This window comes from Diadema antillarum, unplaced genomic scaffold (genome assembly GCF_040938485.1).
Source record: "Diadema antillarum isolate AM-2024a unplaced genomic scaffold, OU_Dant_1.0 seq00000525_RagTag, whole genome shotgun sequence".
Lineage (NCBI taxonomy): Eukaryota > Metazoa > Echinodermata > Echinoidea > Diadematoida > Diadematidae > Diadema > Diadema antillarum.
The window spans coordinates 104,929-124,458 of NW_027271477.1; the positions used below are offsets into that span (position 1 = coordinate 104,929).

Genomic DNA, 19,530 nt, shown 5'->3' on the forward strand with positions numbered 1-19,530 from the left:
AATAACGAAGAATTGTCAGGAAAAGGTTAATATTTCATATAGTGTTGTCAGTCTACAAGAAAATGAGGTTGCAAACAGTACTAAAGAGTTCTGAACTCTTACACTTGTAGCCAATTTAAAGATTCCCTTGCCATTCACGCATTTGCTACTAAATGACAAAATGCTTCAGCACATAAAAAAATCTATGAACACACACAAAAAGGCACATAATGAGATTTGTTGGTGATTCAATATGAAACTATTGGTAGTTCATGTCTATCACTAGGTGCTCCCTCACGGCTCCTGGATACTTCTGTGAATGCCTTCTGTTTTATACCAAAGTGGGAAGCATTGTAAATCAAAGCCTAGAGTTCTCTGCTTTGCTACATATGGTATACTTGACAAAGGAGAAAATGAAAACAACAGTCTCTAGATGGCTAGAAGTTTACAGACTATTTGTGACCCACTACAACCAAAGGATCCGAAAGGCAGGGAAGGTTTATGTTCTTTATTGCATTATTTCCTTGTTCTTCCACTTTGATTTCATATATAACATGACTCATAAAATGCCTTGGTTGTGGAGATATCGACAATTTTATGAGAGCATGTCAAGTGGTCTAGGAAATCAGCGCTTCAAGAAACCGCCTTCAAAAGTTTCCTTCCAATGCAATAGCGATCTAGGGGAGGTAGGACAGTTTTCACCTCTTGATAGTAGAAGGTACACTCCTAGCAACCTCTGCAATGTTCATTTCAGCTTAGTGCCAGCAGTCTATGCATGACCAATCAGTAACCAGGATGCCACCCACTAACCAATATCATCAGTCCCTCGTTGCTAGGGGCGGAGTCTATCTGCAGCGCTAAATCCAAATCTTCGGACACATTTTTTTTCCACTGAAAGTTGGAAAATCATGGCCCAGAAAAACGCTAATTTCTTGCCTTTCCTTTGATCAGTTAGCTTCAAAAATTTTTTTTAAACATAAATTTGCTTCAGCTTCTTATCAGGTAAAACCTAGGACTAGCCTTCGACTGTTTAGAGACATTGCTGACAACATTTCCTTTATGATATAGGACTGACTGCAAACCCTAAATGTAAGTTTTTGAAAAGAACAAGATGATTTCACCTGATGCACAGGACATCTACTTATCTGTCTGGCTCTAGTGAGTTCATAAATTTAGCTGACACAAATTAACTCTGATCTTGTCACCAGCCAAGAGAGAAAGAGTAGGGCATGCAAACAACAGGAAAACTACAAAAGTTTATGATCAAAGTCACTTCAGGTAATGTCTTCCTATGTGTCAGTCATCAAATACAAGATTCACTCAACTAGTAACGTGATGTTTACTTGCTAGTAGAAGTATAGCCGAAAGACTGGTGAATCTCCATGCCTGTTTGCTGCAGGCAGCAGTAAAACTGCTTAATCTCATTGTACTGGTATACATGTTAGGCGTAGCAATGAGACTGGTGAATCACCCCCATCTATTTGCCAGGGATAGCATAAGACTGGTGAATCTCTACGTCTATCAGTCAAGGATAGCAATAAGACTGGTGAATCTCCAGATCTCTCTTGTTGTTGTACATCTTGTCACACTGATGGCAGATATATGTGTCCACTGGTTCATAATGGCTGTTCCGAGACTGTGTGCCCTCTGACCTTTGACCTGGGTCAGGTGTTTTCCATGCAGTCCTATTTTTAGCAGGGGGCCTACTGCCTACAAAGAAATCAGGACCTAAGAACAAAACAAATAAACAAACAAACAAGAAATGCAAAGATAAATCTTATCTCCACTGCTCAAATAATTCATGATTTTTTTATTTTTTTTAATGTTTGATGTAATATTAATCCGGTTGACATATACAATTACATGACCACAAGGCAAGCAATAAACAGGAGCAAAAATTTGTATCATAACAGCAGTATATAATGTGAAGCAACATGAGCAAGGGTACTGCAGATGTGTACTCATTCTGATATTTCAAAAAGAGAGAAAATTAAAGATGTTAAAATGCTACGCACAATCGGAACTATAGTCTTATAATGCAACTTGCCACACTAGATTTACAATGCATCGCTTGCAGCCAAATGGCTGATTTGGCCATGTGTAAAAGGTGGTGAATGATACTGATTCTTCCTACATGATCCTAAAACCAACAACTTTTGTGTGTGACATATGACACAAATTGAGACTTGTGTGAAAGGATATAACCTTGAATATTGCTTGTGGTATAAAGCCCGATGATCACATATAACTGCCAAAAACATTACCATCTATCATAAAGGAGTAACTCCTCATCTTGGAAAGATGTCTACAGAGTAATAAGCAGCCAGATCAACCCAAAATGAGCATAAAACAAAATTTGCTGGGCAGGGACACTCCACCCTACTATTATACAGGGAAGCAATGAAAGAATTAGTATCTGCAAAGATGAATTTATTGTATACTGTCCTTTTTAGTGACTGGAGCACATCAACATCTTTCAAAATTGTGTATATATAAATCTGCTTTGATCTTATTTGGGAGAAGAGCATGCTGGATTTAAGATTAATAACTCTGCCTTGATTAACTTGTTGCTAGCTTCCTTTGACCACACTGACGTGACCTGTTATAACATGGGAGTTGATACACTCTGCGTGTTGTGAGATAGAGAGAGAGAGAATTTATTGGAGAAGTGTCTCCGACACGTGCTTACAGCAGACTGCTCACACAAATGCATTTCTGGAGAGTAGAGTTGGGATCGGTAGCATGGTGGTCCACCATGGAGACACCTGTTTCTGTAATGAATATATATATACAAAAAAAAAAAACTCTCTTCCTGGGGATCTAATAATGGTCGGTGGCTGGGACCTGTGGTCAGACAGACGTTACACAGAGTTTGGCCATGGCTAACCTGGCTATTATATAATATATGACACACACCAGGGCAGAACTGCTTGATGAGAGAGAAGAACTCACCATCCTTCTCCATCACAGCTGTCTGAGTTTTAATGGCACCACTGCTCTTCAGGATGCGGTAGGCATGGAGACTAGAGTTTGTTGGTCCAGTGAGGCGCCCGACGTTGACACCACTCTTACTTGAAGTTCGTTTTGCTGTACATCAGGAAAACAAAGACATGGTCGTTTTCCATAAACACTCAATTTTATATTTTTAGTATAAAAATACTTCTTGCATCTCACAACATTTCACAATAGCATGTCAAAAAATGAAGAAAAGATACATGATTCTCACTAATCATGCTTTAGCACAATTTGATGGTGTAAAATTTCATAGGAGACCTCCAGATGATATTCTGACTTTTACATTTGAACCACTCTAAATTGGTTATAGTGGGTACAGAGTTTCAGAATTTATAGTCATTGGAATGAGAAATAAGAATGGTTTCAAAATTTATCACATATCACAATGAACAAGGATGAGACATGTCAACCTCAGCATAAGAATACATGAGTGGGGGCTCACAGAAGCGGAACAAAATACAAAAGCACGCATAAATTTTACACTGGTTAACTTGTAATGAAATTACATTGCTACATTTCTGAAACATGTGAGCCTCCTATGTTATCATTATTACCTCCGCCAAGGGAGGAGGTTATGTTTTCGTTACCGTTGGTTTGTGTGTTTGTTTGTCTTTGTGCAAAGTAACTCAAAAAGTAGTTAACGGATTGGGATGGAACTTGCAGGAAAGGTTGAGAATGACACAAGTAACAAATGATTAACTTTTGGTAGTAATCCGAGAATTTTGGGGGAATTTACGAAGGATTTTTGATATTTTGGCAGGTAGGGTCAATGAACTTGGGAGTTCAGGCTGCGCGTATTTGAGGTTTGCATGCATGCACTAAAGTGCGTGCTCTAGTTTCTGCCAGGGCGAGGTGCGCCGTGCAGCTGAGGGTTTATGACGTAACAAAGGCTTCTATATCAGGAAATCGGGCGACTTTCAGCACACAATGCGACGTATGGGTGGAAATCACTGATATCTCTATGGAAGAACAAGATCAGTGGTGGAAATGAGCTGCATGCTTGGCGGAGGTCTGTGCTCTGAGAGTGCTTTTCTAGTTGTTCAATGTAATTTGTTTTGGGTTTTTAGAATACTGTTTTCGCTGCTCAAGGACCACAATAGATTCTACAAATCTATAGGGCCTACATGGAGATGTTGATTTATGTACGACATGATGTGGAATTATGAATATCCTCTGGACTTCTCCTTTTAATGAAACATCAGTAAAATGTGGTAAATTAAAAGAAGGAAGACACCAACCTGACTTTGGTCTGGTCTTGTCTCTGTCTCCTTTCCTAGATGGAGGTCTGGGAGGAATGTGGTAGTTTGAAGCCTCATCCGATGCTGGGCTGAATTGACGATTCTTCCCACCTTGACCCATGTACTTTTTAATAACCTCCTCCTCACTGAGATGCTCACTGGAACCAGAGAAGAGTCAACAAAACCATGGCAACCAGTTGACCTTGGGTATATTCCATCTCACCACTATACAGTCCTTTCTCTTGCAGCAATAATCATCTATTGATATAATACTCTTTCTTAGGTATATATTCTCTCTCTCTCTCCTCAATATAATCATTCCATCCCCTGTAAAGGTTTAAAAACAACACAGCACACTTGTCAAGAAGTATAAGACTCATACTGGACTACATTTTACTACAAATATTTCAAAAAGCTAAATCCTGTCATGGTTCTGCTTGTTTGAGTCAAGATTGCTGACTTGTCTCTTTAACACTATGATAATGATAATGATAAGGTCTTATTTACCCAGGGTAGCCTCTTCAGTGTTGCCACTGCTCTACCAGAGGGCCCTGCTATTATCATTACCCTAGCGTTATCAGGTACCCATTTACACACCTGGGTCGAGAGGGACATTGTGGGTAAAAACATCTTGTCCAAGGATGTAAGCACTGGGCGGGATTCGAACTCACGATCATCCGTTCGGGAGTCGGAAGTCTTATCCACTATGCCACAGCGCCCCCACATCAAAGTACCTAGTACTGATACACCACTGAGCGGTGTCGTCATAGGTCAATCCTTCTTCATATCCTTACACTAATGTCTAATTGAGTTTTTATTAAGCAAAGACCAGTGACAGCTACCAGTCATCTGAGTTCTGAAAACCACTCACTGCATGTTATAGTGACCATTGGAACGGACAGGTTCTGTTTGACCTCTTGGTGACCTCGGTGACCTTGGTGACCTGTGTGACCTCTTGTCCACATTGCTGTTGTTGTTACTGCTGGCTGCTTGCTTTGCATGCTGCAGTGAATCCTTCTGCCAGAGAGGGATTGCCGGACCAGACATCTGAAAAGTCATTTAGGGTAGAGGTGGGGTATGGTGTGTTAATATTTAACAAAGGAGAAATGAGAGAGTGGATGAAATTTTCATGACTTTTACAAACAAAGGATAACGGGCAAAGATTGTCATGAAAAAAAAATAAAATAAAAAAGAATATATAAATATACAGTATATACATATAATACTTATTCTGTCTGGAGATGACTTAACTTATACTATTTCATTACCATCCAAACATGGCACAAGCTATGAAGCATTATTTGTTTTATAACATAGAAATAGATCCCATGATGTATAGTATGACAATGCAATCATCATTTCATGCATTACAAGAGAATAAATTCTAAAGTTGTTAATTGAGGAGCTAATACTAGAAAGTTCTGCACTCCGTGCACCTATATGATGTGTATCCTAAACACTGTGTAACACAGGTGCATACAAAGAATGAATAACATACATGCAGAAGACATATGATCAGTGAAGTTTGTATTTGGGATACAGGTCAGGTTACACAGTGGTTTTCTAGCATAATGTATCATGGTTCTGATAAAAAGGAATTGTGTTTGCCATATTTGGATTTTATGAAGAAAAGATACACACTCTACGCAGATGCAAAGTAATATTTTGAAACTATACAATACCTAAATAAATAGACAATTAGCTAGTGCAGAAAAAAAAGAAAAATATATATATATATATATTCCCAGTGAGTAAATACAATTTCCAGTTCCAAAGTTTGATTCAGTTTGAATGCATGATCTTCTTTCCCCCTTTACAAGTAGCTTTGCAATGACTGTGATTATGGTAAAGTACTTTCACTGTACAACTGGTCAAGTATCCTGTGGAATGTAGAAATCTCTGACAAAGAGAAGGAATCAGATTCCTACCTGTGTATGTATGTCACGTTCTGTCACAACCCATCCTATCTTGATTGGAATTATTGTTTCTCTATCACACAGAATGAGGGTAAATTAATATCAGCAGAGAAACATTCTTTGCACATCAGATTGATACTGGAACATACAAAGGTCTAAACTTGGCAGTTCACACATAAGTTAACTGCATTTAATGAATCTCAATATAGTCAATTTACAAAACCTGCAACCAGGGGGTGTTTCATCAAGCCGTTCTTAAAGTTACAAACAACATAAGAATGACTGGAGTTCAGTTCTTGTGCTGAATTGTTGCAGGGAGGGGACTCACCTCCCTGATTATTGAAATTTTGATAAGCATAGCACACAAAAACTGATCAACAGTCGTTCTTAAGTCGTTCGTAACTTTAAGAACAGCTTTTTGAAACACCCCCTATGACGTCATGGACCTGCTACATCATTCTACCAAGCCGGTAGTTCCCCTCACCTCTTGGACTGGTCCCTGGGGTGGGCCATCCAGAAGCTTGTCAATGTTCTTACGCAGGAGACCGTTTTGCTCCTCCAGGATCTGGATGCGGAGGTTATTGACCTGAACCTGCTGACCCAGGTCACTGGCGCTGTCTCCTGTGAGAGGTAGGATCCACGAACAGGAAACATGAATTCTTAACCCTTACATACCCAGAGATAAGACTATCAACAGAATAGAGCTTAGAATTCTGCTCCATGAGTGGAAAGAAGTACATTCTTTAGATCCAAAATACTTGCAAAACCTTATTCGAGGATAATTATCTACATTCCTGGAAGCTTCTTCCATAAAGTAAACAATGAACAGTCCAAAGAATGACCTAAACTCTTGGAGAAAAGGCTTTCATTTCAGCAGCCACATCTATCTGAAATGACCTTTCACTGAGGGTCCGATTAGCAGAATCCATAGAAACACTTGAAGTGGTACATGTTGGCATCTTTTTTTTTTCTTTCTTCTCTCTCTGGTCTCTCTCTCTCTCTCTCTCTCTCTCTTACTTAAATATGTGTTAGAATTGTTTATTTTTTATAATTCTATCTCTCCCTCTTCCTTTTCCTCTTGGTTTTCTACCAAACTCTCTCAGTCTGGAAGGCATCAGGGGGTTGCCTGCAGCAGCAGCAGCAGCAGCAGCAAAAAAAAAATGAATAAATAAAATAGAAAAAAATAAAATTAAAGAAAAAATAAAGAAGAAGAGTGCATCCCTTTTGATTTTTGTTAAAGAACCAAGAAACCATCTTTGTGAGGAGATGGTAGTGGTACCAGAAAATCACTCAGGAGCCTTATTTATTTATTTTTTTTTTTTTGGCTTGTCAGCTGATTAAACCCAGAGGTGCACAGATTTTATTATTTTTCTTTAATGTGGAAAATAAACGAACTAAAAGGCCCACTTTTTCTAATTCTGAACCCTCCTACAAGAATCCTAGTTCTGGCCTGAACAGGCCACTGATATTGTATGCAATCAAGTTACTGCTAGTAACAAGGTAGTTCATGTTGGTATTCCTGATTACCAAACACATGTGTGCTACAGGAAGGCTAACCCTACAATGTAAGATATTTTTGTCTTAAACTGATGTGAATCAAAATGAAGACATGTGATTGGGTGTTTCTAAGTTGAGTGTAAAAAGAAAGTTCACTGTTCCAGAATGGTTTGTGGTTCACTCACCGTCTGCTCTCTTCGTTGCAGGAACCAAACCAGGGTTGGAGTCTGGATAGATAACTAGTAGCCGCTCACGTTCCTTTGACTCATTCACCTGTTCTTCTAGAGCTAGAATCATGGTCTGAAGATCTCCAACTGAACTCTCCAGAAACTCCTTCTCTTCTTTGATGGACGTGACTAAATTCTGGGGAAAAGTAGCATAATCACACATTGCATATGAGGACTGAGGAATTACAGAATTTTCATAGAAGCATATCACACGATCATTATCATTACTTTCACCATCCATTTTTTTTTCTAAGTTTGAAACAGCTGCTTTAACATCAACCCATTCTCTAAATTCAAGCTATCTGGTACAACCATTATTACCACAACCACCGCAATTATGACAACTGTTCACAGTACAACAACAATCAATATCACTCTCTCAACTTTAGTCTCAAACCAGAACAGTATTTTATCTTTAAATCATGGCATCATATCCACTACCTCAACCACCACTTTTAACCCTTACTGTACTGGGCTATTTGGCTCCATGAAAATACTGGGGGGGGGGGGGGGGGGGGGGGGGCCTGGGAGGCCCCCCCATTGATCTCGGAAACGCAATGTCCGATGAACTTGAAAATTTGCATGCTGATAGATCTTTGCGTGCTGAATCTGATGGTGTAATTTATTTTAATCAATTATGCACATTTTTGCATAATTAGCTAATTAATCATTCATAATCCGTATTTTATGCATTTGGGGGATATTTTCATAATTTCAGCCTAAACAAGTACAAAATTACATGAAAACTGTGTAATAATGAAGAATAATGTTTCCCAAATGTGAAATAAATCAGAGAGAGAAAAAAAAAAACGAGAAAAAAACAACTTTTTTGTTATGTTTTGTATTGTTTCTATTCCTTATGTATATTATTGTTTCTAAACTTTGCCCAATTTATTTCAGAACAATATAGAAGCATGAACCAAGTGGGAAACCAGTTCCTGAGCAAAATTTATAAAGTAATGCAAGCCATGGTCTATTGACAGTATGTAACTGTACACAAATATATGCAGCGATTAGCCGTTTTAATGACACGTGCATACTAATTGGCCCATAACACCCCCTAGGTAGGTCTGATATGGACAAATGTGGTATCAAAATGTGCGCAAGACTTCAGGGGAAAAAGTCATGAAGCGAGAATCGGAAATTCCCAGCGGTCGCGATGCAATCGCCAAAAGTATGGAGGGGGGGGGGCCTCCGAGGCCCCCCCCCCCCCCCCCCCCCCCCCCCAGTGCAGTTAGGGTTGAGACCACTACCAAAATCACCACCACCTCAACCCAGCAATACTAAATCTATCACTTTAACAACACCCACCACCATCACCATCATTATCACCACAACTGCCTTAACCGGTTCCATGACATTTGCTCTTACAACAATCACTCCCATGAAATATGTGCATGCTAACCCAAACATATATTCTACCTACAAACATAACCCTAACCCTAACCCTAATCCTCACATCAAATTAAACATAAAACCCTATCACAACCCTAACCCTAAGTCCTTGGAGAAAACATGACCGGAGCAATAGTCGCAGGAGTAAATGCCGTGCCACCCCCTCAACCATTAACCTAATATCGCTCTTCACACCCACACCATCATACCGTCTGTGTCTGCAGCTCTTCCTGCAACCCCTGCAACTCCTCCTGAGTTGCCTTGAGTTGCTCTACCACCTCCTCCTTGCCATCTTCAGCATCAGCCACAGCATCTCTCAGGTCCTGGCATTCTTGGTCCAGCTCATCGACCCGCTGCACCAGGGCATCATGCTTGCTCTGGAGGGCCTGAGAGGTGGAGGTACACAGGAGGATGACAACAGTGTAACATCTTTTGACTTGATTAACACACCGTTTGCTTCCAGTTTATACCAAACAATAATAATGTCAAAGGACAAACGTGTCAATGGTAATTATAGCTCTCAATATCTTCCTCCAACAGTAAAATTCATGATGGTCAATTAGACTGTAATAACATTAGTAATGATGTGATGTTCCACCCGATGAAATTTGGACTTTGGTCATGGGGGATTAAAACAAGTCATGGGCATCTCAAGAAATTTGATTAAGATTCAGCCACATCATCACAATTTAGGGAAATTGTGTTGTCAGAAATGTGCTACACACTACTGTGGTATCTACACTCATCCAATGACTGCTGTAGAAAAAAAAAATGAGCATTACAAGCCTGCTTAAATACCTATGCTAACATTTAAGCTGCACTGTGCCAGTTGCAATTACTAAATCAAAGAACAAACAAGAAGAAATTCTCATGGTGCATATTCATTAACACAAAGAAACAGTAAAGGATATATCCACCTGGGGAGATACATAAGTAATAACAGGCCATCTACTACCATTAAAGATTGATATGGAATGATTTGTGAGAAAAAATCAGTGTGACGCTCTGTTCAAACTCACCTCTCCGTGTTTGTCAATGCTGCGGTTCTTGGCCTGCTCCTTGCCCAGCTGTCGGCTGGACTCGGTCAGTTGCTCCCGGGTCTCGGTCAGTTGCAGACTGAGCTGACCGACCTGACTCTCCAGCCGGGTGATGGCCGCTTGGTTGACCACACTCGTGTCCAGTGTCTGACTCAGCTCTTCTTTCACACCCTCTGGGTCAACAGTAATGTAACAGGCCAGTTTACTAATGTGTTAAACTTATCCATTTGTCCCTGTGAACTGCTTAACACATTAATTCCTGTGTCACTAAGACCTACATTTCAATATTTGGAACCCAGTTTGCATGCACTAGGTGCTGCTTTGTTTGGCAAGCCTTAGGTAGGCCCTGGACAGGCTTTCTGGTAGACATCCCTTGACAGAAAGATGTCCATAAAACGTTGAATACATTTACCAAATTACTAGATTGCACAAGGCAAATATTACATAAGCACACAATTGCTATGATAAAAATGTATTTTCAGATACACCATCTGATTTCTTCCTTGATATGTCATCATGTAAAAAAACAAAGATCTCTAACATTCTGTGTTCTTTATAATCAAATATCAAATGTCGGAATTTCATTGAAAAATATTTACTTAACAATGTAAAAGTGAAGCAACACTAACAACATAGGATTTAAAGAAAATTTCACATACAATTGAAGATTGTTAGTACAGAACAACCCTCTACACTATATGACATTGATGCTGATTTTAAGAACCAGATCCCGTACAAAGAAGATGTGACATATGATCAAATGCTGTGATTGTACTTAAATCACATTAAAGGACAAGTTCACCTTCATAAAAATAAGGGTTGAGAAAATGCAGCAATATAAGTAGAGCACATCAGTGAAAGTTTGAGGAAAATTGGACAATCGATGCAAAAGTTATGAATTTTTAAGATTTTTGTGTTGGAACCGCTGGATGAGGAGACTACTACAGCTTGTGAGTCATATGCGTACAACAGTATAAAGAAAATATAAAGAAAATTCAACATATTTTCACTTTTTTCGTATAATAAAAGACCACTTGACTTGCCTCTTTCTAAAGGCAGGGGGAATAATATTACCCATAACATATGTCGGTAACGAGTCAAGGGAATGTGTACTTTTTTTCAAAAGATGAAATTTTGTGAAATTCTCTTTATATTTTCCTTGTATTGTTGTACGCATGTGACATCTAAGTTATTCATACACTGCAGTAGTCTTCTCATCCAGCGGTTACTACACAAAAACTTCAAAAATTCATAACTTTTGAAGGGATTGTCCGATTTTCCTCAAACTTTCAATGATGTGTTCTACTAATATTGCTACATTCTCTCAATCCTTATGTTTATGAAGGTGAACTTGTCCTTTAAACTGCTCAATAGCTGTACAGCTTTACCTAATTCCTTGAGTGCTGCGTATTGTCTCTGTAGCTCCCTCTTGAGTTTCACCAATTCATCATCAGCCTTCTTCTTCCCACTTCTCGTCTCCTCATAACTTCGTTTGACCACCATGATGGACTCGGCGTGCTGTCGCTCTATCTCCTTAAGCTTCGCCTCAAACTGTTTGATCTCTGATCCATGCGACATCCTGGCACTTTTGAGATCCCTTTCTCTGCTTGCCACATTCTCTGTCAGCTCCTGGCATCTATTCCTGGCTTCCTCCAGCTCAGCCTTCAGTGGGTCTATCTGCATCATCAGGTTGGTGAGGTGGTCTTTGATCTTATCCAGATCCTTGCCCTGCTCTAGAGCCCACCTTGCAATGTCCGCAGCAGACATCACATCTCCTGGCAGCATCTTGCGGTGCCTAGCAACGGATGATGGCATGCCTTGTGAGCGGCACACCTCTGAGATGGTCTCACCCACTTCCTTCAGACACAGCTGCACTCTGTCACAGGCTTCACATGGTACAAACGCTGTCTCATGTGTCTGTGAAGATACTGTCCTAGTGTCTATGGATATCGCTGGCTGTGGAGTGAGGACTGCAGCCTGTGATTTGGAGAGGGTTGATGTCTCAGGGGATAGTGACCCTGGTTCATCAGAGTCCCCGTCTGGTAAAAAACCCACATGACTGCCAAGGAGGTGGTTAGAAAGGTTAGCTGATTGCATTGTCCTGCGAACTTGGTCCTGTAACTCTGCATTGATGACTTCAAGCTTGTTGATGGTGCTCCCTTTTGATTTGCTCTGGAAAGAAAAATGTTACATCACTTTAAGAAACAGAATAAAGAAGACAGACATATGACATAAAGAAAGATAACATTCCCTCTCTACAACACATGCACGTCACATATTACTGCATCTCCAGGCAGAAAGTTGTACCTCACTTTTGTAACAAGTAATGCAGACCATGTGCTGCAACTACTACAAATACATGCTGATTTCATTTTCACCTATAGATGTGGTATTTTACAGTTTAGAGATTCGGTTAAGTCCAGAAGTTAGTGAAGTTTCTGTATGACTACTATTCTTCTCCAGGACACATTCTTTATTCCCTCTTAGATAATAATACCTCAGTATGAAGCTTATGTGTGATGTTGTTCAGCTGCACAATTTTGTTCCAAAACTTCTTGACTACAAGGCCAATGGACATCTGTGAACCCATGGAGGTTGCTGTTGGTGGTCGCCCTACTGTGCCCTGGATCAACTGTTCCACAAAGCGAGTGAAACTTTGCAAAAGCAGAACCATCCTGGGGGAAAAAATGAGATGGACAGACTTAAAACATCAGGTTTCTGAAGTCATGATGTACCATAATTAAGTTCATTAGTATGAATACAAGAAAACATAAATCTCTAGGGGTATAAAAGAACTCAGTTGAATTCCGTTGGATGCTTCAATGACAGGAATATCATTGCCCCTAAGCTGCATGGTATCAGCTACAATCATTACACTGAGATTAAGAAGGAAATAGAATTATCCTTGACGATTCTGCAATTAGTGGATTGGAAAGATATGATTTTTTTCCCCCCATAATATAACAATCAATTCTTGAAAGCATGTGCTCAAACAACAATTTGAATCAATGAAACCTGTGCCTGCACAGAGGAAATTGTCTGTGATAGCAAACATATATTGTCAACAGCTCTACTTCTACTGTAAAACATCTTATCTAGGAACCATTGTAGTTGGTATCACCAATGTTTTCAAATGTGGGGGATCTCCTTCTCAAATTGTCACTGTGAAACTGACCTGTCAATGACCAGCTCAAAGAGGATGATATGGGAGACCTGATTGTCCTCTTCATCCTCACAGAATGCATGATCCTGCAGTAACTCCTCAATGTCCACTTCACTGGACACCTGTGACACGAGGTGGACCAGAGAACAAGGATTGAGATTGGAATGCAATTGAATAATCATCATTAGTGTTGACATTTGTGACACACAGAATGTGATCTAAAAAGATTAAATGATTGTATAGTATATACAGCAAATGAAACTTTTGCTGGTTTGTACCATTTGCTCGGCTGCCAACATGCACAAACTGAAATCATGGATATTCCAAGGAGCAGTCACAGAGATAAAAGTGTATCACATGTATCTCAATATGTGAAACTATAATAATAAATGAATAAATAAAATCATATTAAGGAGTCTTCATTAGTGTTTGATTAAAACTTGTCAAGGAGTCCCCTGAAAAATCAGGGAGACTTGGCAGCCCTCTCAGTGCAATGAGACTTTAATCTTGGCCATGTTTCCTTCATCATGCTATCCTGACTAGCCAAGCAATAGTTTACAATTATGTCTACACCATTGTACATGTACTGTAAAACATGATACATTCGTGGCATGAAATTTTCGTGAATCGCCACTGGCATTCTCAATGCATGTAGTGTAGACAAGAACTTTTGTGTGCTTTCTAATTTCGCGAATCTTGGCTCTCGCAAAATTTGCGAAATTAGAATGCACGCAAACATTCCTCGTTTTACAGTGTGATGTAATACAAATGCAGCATTTCAGCAATGGTAGAAACACCTAACTTGAAGCCCATTTCACTGCAGCTGTTTGTTTTTATCTGCAGTTTGAGTAAATGAGAGACAAAAAGTGCCCTTCATTTGATATTGGCTAGACTACACGGAATATTGAAAAGCATGTAGCATCATGTCAATAATTCAACAAACAGCAAATCTGACAGTCAAGAGATTAATTTTACACATGACTCCCATACAATGTATATTTAAAACGTAGAGTTTGGGACCGGCAGTTTTCTTTCATAGATCAAATTTTGTAATAGCTGAACAATAAAGTATTTAAAGGTTTATCTTGAATCTTGAATGGGTAATCCCTGCTGCAGCAGCTCATAGAAAGCTAAACTGGGATTAGAAAATGATTGTGGGACCTGAACTTTTGCTTCGTTGTACTTGTAATGAATTTTGCTGCAACCCTATTCATTATAACTGGAGTGCAGAGTAGCGTTCTTCAAAAGACTAGACCTTCTACATCTCTTCTGTTTTTCTCACCTTGTCTGGAAATTTCCAAGAAGGATACCTGACAGGCCCCACCCTAGAGAGAGTGTCAGCCACAGCAGACTGAAGATCCATCACATCACTGTGGAGACTCTCCACACAGTACTTGCTGCCCAGCATGTGTGCCATGGTAAGCGTTCTGAAGTGAAGGGGGAAAAATATTCGCAGGGCATAAGAAAGAGAGTCAACTCATATGCCCCACTCTTAGAGTCTTACCTCAGTTTCCTTTGTTTGAAGTGATGGCATCAATTATTTGTGACATTCAACTACAGTAGCTCCAACACTAACAGTTACATTCTACTTCAGTATTTTACTGACATTCATAGCTTCACAAAGGAGGCAAACATTTTGTTAATCATACAAAATTCTAGGCATTTTTTTTTTAAATTTAATGATCCAATGGTGACATGATCCAAGTCTTCAAAATCATGAATGACTTCACCGACACCAACTGTTCCAAGCTTTTCAAAACAAAAAACAAGAAAGTTTATCTTCATGGCCACAACTTCATCAAGATCCAGAAACAACATGCACGTCTTAACATCAGGAAAAAGATAACTTCACTCACAGGGTAGTATCTCACTGGAATATGCTACCAAAGTCAGCTGTGGAAGCAACTACAGTTAACAGATTCAATTCAGAAGTCGATGTATTCCTGTCAAAGAAGTACTACAAATTCACATACAACAACAAATTCACATTTACATTATTTACTCAAATTCACATTTACTCCTCAGAGTAAATTAGATTGAATTATCTCAAATAGACAATTCTAGTAGGTAACATACAGGTCTGTAGCACTAGCAGTCATAACTGCAATAAAGAAGACGAGGCAAAATACTCAATACGCTAAACCTGATGAAACTTTCTCTATAAAACAAGATTACCTGGGGCCCGTTTCATAAACCTTGTTATCAGTGACCACTACAACTGCCACATTTCTATGAGTGGTAGGGCCTACAACTGTTTGACAAATTTTCTCTCTCAGCCAATCATATGCAAGGATGTCAGTAGCTTGTCACAGAGTATGACAACTTGTCACCGATGACAAGACAAAGTTTTATGAAACGGGTCCCCGGTACTCTACGAGACATAAAGCTGAAATGCAGTCCTATACAAGTAGGGCCTAGCACGCAAATTTTACTATTCATAGTCAATAAGCATATTAAATAAGCAGGGGCAGCACCTGGCAGCAAAGCTATTTCACCGGTGGCGTTACTTCCATGGACAGCAACAAACGCCACGTATGGGACTAGCAAATCTGCATGCGCCATTCACTTGCCCTAAACAAACAACTCAGTATCTCTATATGTTCATTACTTGAAAACATTGCTACGTACATCGGCACCAGTACTTACGTTGTAAGACTACAGCAAAGTTAAATGTGACATTTGAGTGCTGGGACGGCTTCTACATTACACCTTTATTGCACTTTGGCCGTCGGACGAGTTGAGCTTCGGTGTCGTTGTGTACAATCTCCATAGGAATTTTTCTCACGGATCGGAGTAGTCTTTCGTTCCAGTCGTTAAAATCGAAAGCGGGTACTCTATCAGCTGGAATCGGAAGCGCTCCAGTCGTTTCATGCACCTGCCCCCTCCCTCTCTCTCCCTCTCTGTCTGTCTGTCTGTCTGTCTATCTCTCTTGGTCAAAATCATAGAGCACACTAAATCTATTATCGTGTCATTCAGAAAAATGGTATACATTGTACTAATAGCGCAGTTTAGTAAGTCAACAGGGTATGCAACTCTCAATCTTTTGTCAATTATTTTGGTTACACAAGCACTGCCATTTTTCTTTATAGATAGGAATATTTTGTCAACTTGGTGCACACTGCAAATTTTTAGGAAGCAGTACAAGGAATTTAGACTGTGTGTGTGTGTGTGTGTGTGAGTGTGTGTGTGTGTGTGTGCGTGTGTGAGAGTGTTATGTGTGATTCCAACAGAAGCTGTTAATTTTTACTTCTGTGAAAAAAAAGGTACACATCATCAGGAAGGATATAATTCTTTCAGCTGTGTAAATTGTTACATGTACTTTGTTACAGTAATACCAATTTAAAACATTGCCTCTGTATTATTTGAATTGAAATTAACAAATATCATTGACAAAAGTGTGTGTGTGTGTGTGTGTGTGTGTGTGCCTGCCTGTTGGAAGCTGTAGGTTATCTAATGCATGAATCTATATGTCACTTTATTCTACCTGGGCCCCGTCTTATAAAGACTTGTGATTGATTCAAATCAATCACAACTTTACCATTGAATGCAAATCCATCTTATAAAAAAAGTTATGATTGAAATTAAGACGGAGAACTACAATCAATCAACCACAGGTTGCGATTGATTGCAGCTTTCAAGAGATTTGTGATTGATTGATTTCTATCATAAGTTTTATAAGACAGGGCCCTGGGGGTGTTTCACAAAGAATTTAAGTCTAATTTAAAATTTAAGATTGATTAGAACTTATGGTATATGCTGTGTGTGTCTTCAATCTTGCTCAACTTTTGAACAGAAATGAAGATTTTGGAGACTTTTTTTTTACTGTAGACATCGATAATACAAGATAGACTATATATCTAAAGAATCATTCTGTAAACATTAATGATAATTTGAAGTGGATGGTGATTATGCTAATACATTGTAAAATTGAACAGGGAAACTACAATCACCACTGGCATGCCGCACCCATGGTCATTGGTTGGAAGTTGTATGATTGCAGTACTGTACTTGAACAAAGGCAGTCGTTACTGTTACACATCTAGGCCTACACATAATTACAACACTACATCACATGGTGAGCTCAGTGTGACACACTACACTACAAAATTAAAAAGCACAGTCAGTATTTCAAGGAGAATAAAACCCAAATATGCATGTGTGGATTGCCTGAATGTAGAAATATTAAGTGTAGAACACATTAGTGAAGTTTGAGGAAAATCAGACAATCCGTTGAAAAGCTACACATTGTTTAAAGGGGATGGCTAGTAACTCAAATCAGTGGGAATCAGTGGGAATGCTGGGGGATGATGGTTCCAATCCTTGTGGGATTCATTTAAGAGTACTGTACATTAGGTATGTCTACTGTTGTGTGAAAATTATTTGCTTCAGAATGGTCTCATATTCAAGTACATGTATATTGTAATGTGCAGTTAAATGTTTCCAGGTTAGCATGCCTGTACAGTGTTGGGGCAATCGTTAACGATCGCCCCAACACTGTACAGGCATGCTAACATGGAAACATTTAACTGCACATAACTTGAATATGAGACCATTCTGAAGCAAATATTTTCACACAACAATAGATATATAATGTACTCTTGGAACAATCATCCCCCAGCATTCCCACTGATTCCCACTGATCACTTACAAGCCATCCCCTTTAAGGCACAGCACAGCCATCGCTGGATGAGAAGACAACTACTGTACAGTTTGTGCCATCACATACCGGTACAATACGAACAAAATATACACATAATTCAAAAAAAAAAATGCTTTTTATGAAAAGTACACAAACTCTTCAAATTGTTACCAATATATGTTGAGCATAATATCATATTTTCCCTGTTATCTGAAAGACATCATGGTCTAGTGCTCTTTCAGAGAGCTAAAAAAGTGAAAATATGTTGAATTTTCTTCATAGTTTCTTTATATACATCTTGTACTGTACAACGTTGTACATATTGTACATACAATTTACTTGACATTACAAAGTGCTGTAGTCTTCTCATCCAGAGATGGCTGCACCATAACTTAAAAGATTCATAACTACACGGATGTACTAGACATTTGGTCCAATTTTCCTCAAGCTTCACTGAAGTGTTCTACTAATATTGCTGCATTCCCTCAGTTCACACATATATGTGGGTTTCATTCTCCTTTAAATGTTGTTCAGACAACAAAGCATGGATGGGGTACATCAGAATTTTGTACAGCTTTTATTACAAGTGTTTAATTCAACAGGCAAGTCAATGGATCCTTACACATTCTACCCATGGAAGTACAAGTACAGAATTTTTTGCATGATTATCATGTGTGCTACATTTGTACTTTGTGCTAAAAACTGACAACACATCTCATTATTATCATAAGAGGGGAAAAAAATCAAATCCATGTCCTCAGCAAAGTGATCATGCCCTTCTGTTTCACTTCACTGCTGAGGTTACAAGGATTTTTCCCCCATTTCTGTTTTTTTTTTTTTGAAATTCATTTCTACTTCAAGACTGGTACAGAACCCTCGGTAAGGCTCTAGACTGTTACCTCTGACTGACCACCAGAGGGCAGTACACAATGGAAACAAAGATCCTCGAAACAAGCCTCTTGTCGGTGTTAGAAATCAACAACACACAAACAAAATCAATCAAACAAACAAGCAAACAAACAAACAAACAAACAAACAAACAAACAAACCTATACCTTCTTTGTACTGTATACACTGTACTAGGAAACATTCTTGTAAGCATAGTTGTACTGTTGTACATGATCAATGGTAAGCAGTGATGCATATAAATGTGAATAAATGTGAAATAAGACTGATGTACGGTAAATGTAGGTTATTTCTTATGCAGGAAACAATGAAATGCAACATTCCTTATAAAACTGTATACCAATGAACACATCACTTTTTACAGTTAATGAAAGTACATGTACACTGTAAACTGTTTTGAAGTTCTTGTTCACTCCTCCCAAAGTGGAATGTGTTTGAAGTACCAGCAGTACAGTGCACTCCCGTTATAACAAAATGCTCGGGACCGGCAGTTTTCTTTCGTTATAACGAAATTTCGT

The 19,530-nt window shown here is 39.0% G+C and overlaps 1 protein-coding gene across 1 annotated transcript; it reads right to left on the reverse strand.

Annotated features, from left to right (window-relative positions):
- Positions 1–1,504: 1,504 nt before the first annotated feature.
- LOC139734398 (coiled-coil domain-containing protein 157-like) lies at positions 1,505–14,884 on the reverse strand. The gene is made up of 12 exons (XM_071645186.1): positions 14,750–14,884; positions 13,480–13,589; positions 12,802–12,979; positions 11,693–12,476; positions 10,287–10,477; positions 9,477–9,653; positions 7,831–8,008; positions 6,612–6,769; positions 5,104–5,279; positions 4,233–4,390; positions 2,932–3,066; positions 1,505–1,707 (listed from the first exon to the last, which is right to left on the reverse strand). Exons 1-12 carry the CDS (start codon positions 14,882–14,884, stop codon positions 1,505–1,507), a joined length of 2,583 nt encoding a protein of 860 aa, XP_071501287.1.
- Between the last annotated feature and the right edge of the window lie 4,646 nt (positions 14,885–19,530).

Excerpts from the sequence above, each read along its gene's own strand:
- LOC139734398 (XM_071645186.1), bottom strand. The coding sequence starts at position 14,884 with ATGGCACACATGCTGGGCAGCAAGTACTGTGTGGAGAGTCTCCACAGT. Across the intron at positions 8,009-9,476 it reads AAGAGCTGCAGACACAGACG|AATTTAGTCACGTCCATCAA; the intron begins GTATGATGGTGT and ends ACTTTTCCCCAG. Across the intron at positions 3,067-4,232 it reads CAAGACCAGACCAAAGTCAG|CAAAACGAACTTCAAGTAAG; the intron begins GTTGGTGTCTTC and ends CCTGATGTACAG.